The sequence below is a fragment of the Rhinichthys klamathensis genome, unplaced genomic scaffold (assembly GCF_029890125.1).
Source record: "Rhinichthys klamathensis goyatoka isolate OS25496 unplaced genomic scaffold, OSU_Roscu_1.1 h1tg000582l_1, whole genome shotgun sequence".
Lineage (NCBI taxonomy): Eukaryota > Metazoa > Chordata > Actinopteri > Cypriniformes > Leuciscidae > Rhinichthys > Rhinichthys klamathensis.
In genome coordinates this window covers 390,001-392,500 of record NW_026607044.1, presented here as the reverse complement: position 1 = coordinate 392,500, position 2,500 = coordinate 390,001, and the positions used below count along the sequence as shown (strand labels likewise).

Here is a 2,500-nt window from a genome sequence, read left to right as displayed (position 1 = left end):
CACTCTCTAAAACACACTCTAACACACACACACACTCTCTAAACACACTCTAAAACACACACACACACAGGACACACACACACACACACACTCTCTAAAACACTCTAACACACTCACACATACACGCAAACACTGTCACACTCACACACACACACTCTAAAACATACTCTAACACACTCACACTCACACACGCACTCTAACACCCACACACACTCTAAAACACACACACACACACACACACACACACACTAGCACGCACACTAACTCAAACACACACACACACACACACTCTAACACCCACACACACTCTAAAACACACACACACACACACACACACACACACACACACACTAGCACGCACACTAACTCAAACACACACACACACACACACACGCAGTATGTACTAACAATAACAGATATTAAAAAATAAATTCTCAGATGTGTCATAATGTTTTCTCAAACGATTCTGCACTGAAATCCATCTTTGGAATTCGGAATGTTATTAAATAATTATGTTTATTGAACCGGCCGACACACAAGACATCAGAGAAACCATGATGAGCTAAACTGGCCAAACTAGAAATATTTCAAACACGAGACTAAAAATGAACGGGAACATTACAGGACAGACAATAATATGGCATTCATAATTTCATATTGCAACACTTTGTAACTGAACCGAAATCAAAACAAATCATTAGACACCTAAAGTTTTCCATCCATACTGTTCAGTTAGATGTTAGATTATATATTTTTTTTTACAGTAATTACCCAGAACCCCTTGCGGTGGCAGCAGTGAGCAGATCCTCTGGAAGTCAATATGGCAGATGTTCCTGTTTCTTAGTTATTGATGCTCATAGAAATTAATTTTCTCTCTCATGCAGGATCACCTTCATCAGAGTCAGATTAATACTCAATCTTATGAATTGTGGAGGACGCATCATCACGAATAACCTTCACTGCAGCTCATCATCAGCAATTTAAACAAGCTCGTGCTATAATTATGATGAAATGACTGATATTAATATGAGGTGAACGAGTCATTAAGACTCAACACTACTGTGGCCTGAACATTAAATATATATATACTGTATATTAGTTTGTCTAAAACACACTCTAACACACACACACACACTCTCTCTCTCTCTCTCTAAAACACACTCTAACACACACACACACACGCACTCTCTAAAACACACTCTAATACACACACACGCACACGTACTCTCTCTCTCTCTAAAACACACTCTAACACACAGACACACACACTCTCTCTAAAACACACTCTAACACACAGACACACACACACACACACTCTCTAAAACACACTCTAACACACACACACACACACTCTAACACAGAGACACAGAGACACACACACACACACAAGTGTTACAATATATTGCAATACAAAATTGCAACAATGTGTATCGTGTGTAGTGACAATATGTATTGATTTCAGTGTTTTAGTGTCAGAACTATTAAACTACTATATATAATGTTGAACATAAAGTATAATAAAGCAATGGGGGAATATGTGTGTGTCCTGATAATGTCTGATGTTACCAGTAAAAAGTGTCCGACATTATTTTAAATATATCTAGTCAGTGAAAGAGTTCAAGCATATTTGTCTAAAATAATTCAGTATTTTCAGCTTCAGAATCATGAATATTGTTATTCTGGTGTGTCTATTGTCTGTGCTTTGGGTTTCAGCACCAAGTCCAAGCCGATTCATTTACACACACAATGTAATATCAAATTTAGCATTTTAATCAACAGCTCATTTATCATATGTCTTGCATAAATATATTGAGTATTGCAATAATATTGTATCATGAATTCATCGAATCGTGACATGAGGGCATCATTACACCCCTAATATATATATATATATATATCATGTGAATAGACTGAGAAACCCCTGAATAAACACTCTGGACAGTGACGGTCACATGATCTTCTTCAGTGATGTCATTGGCACGAACTTTCTGAAACAGAGGCTGCTGGTTGTCACGGTAACAGTAACCTTCATCTCCGACCTGAGCGTCACGAGCACGTGTTGAAGCTCCAGAAGCAGAGTGACGAGGTGTTATATATAATATATAATATATGTGCTCCGGACAGTGACGAGTGTTGGAATACCTCTGAGTTTGAAGAGCTCCCCATTGGCCGAGCTGACGACGAACATGTGAGGCGCCTCGTCGCTCGTCGTCACGGAAGCACCAATCAGAGGCAGGGAACCCCGGGGCTTCAGGCTCCGCCCCTGCTCGTGCACGAAGTACTGCAGCTGACCCACATCAGGGTCCAACACGAAATACCTGCACACACACACACACACACACACATCAGGATAATGAGACACATCACAATATAACTGGATCACGACTTTTCCAAAACTTGAAAGTGAGTGTGGAGTCAGTAGAGCTGGAATTAATTCTCTATTTGTGTTGACCATCAGTCTGAAATAATATATGATTTACTTTCATATGTACTTTCATAT

General features: G+C 39.3%; 1 protein-coding gene across 2 annotated transcripts in view; it reads right to left on the bottom strand.

Moving 5' to 3' along the window:
* LOC130075529 (oxysterol-binding protein-related protein 10) overlaps positions 1-2,500 on the bottom strand; it is a 43,566-nt gene that overhangs the window by 25,451 nt on the left and 15,615 nt on the right. For both annotated transcript variants that reach the window (XM_056240144.1, XM_056240145.1), the window contains exon 2: positions 2,143-2,318. In XM_056240144.1, the coding sequence (XP_056096119.1) occupies positions 2,143-2,318 (176 nt within the window). The remainder of the gene's footprint in view (positions 1-2,142; positions 2,319-2,500) is intronic.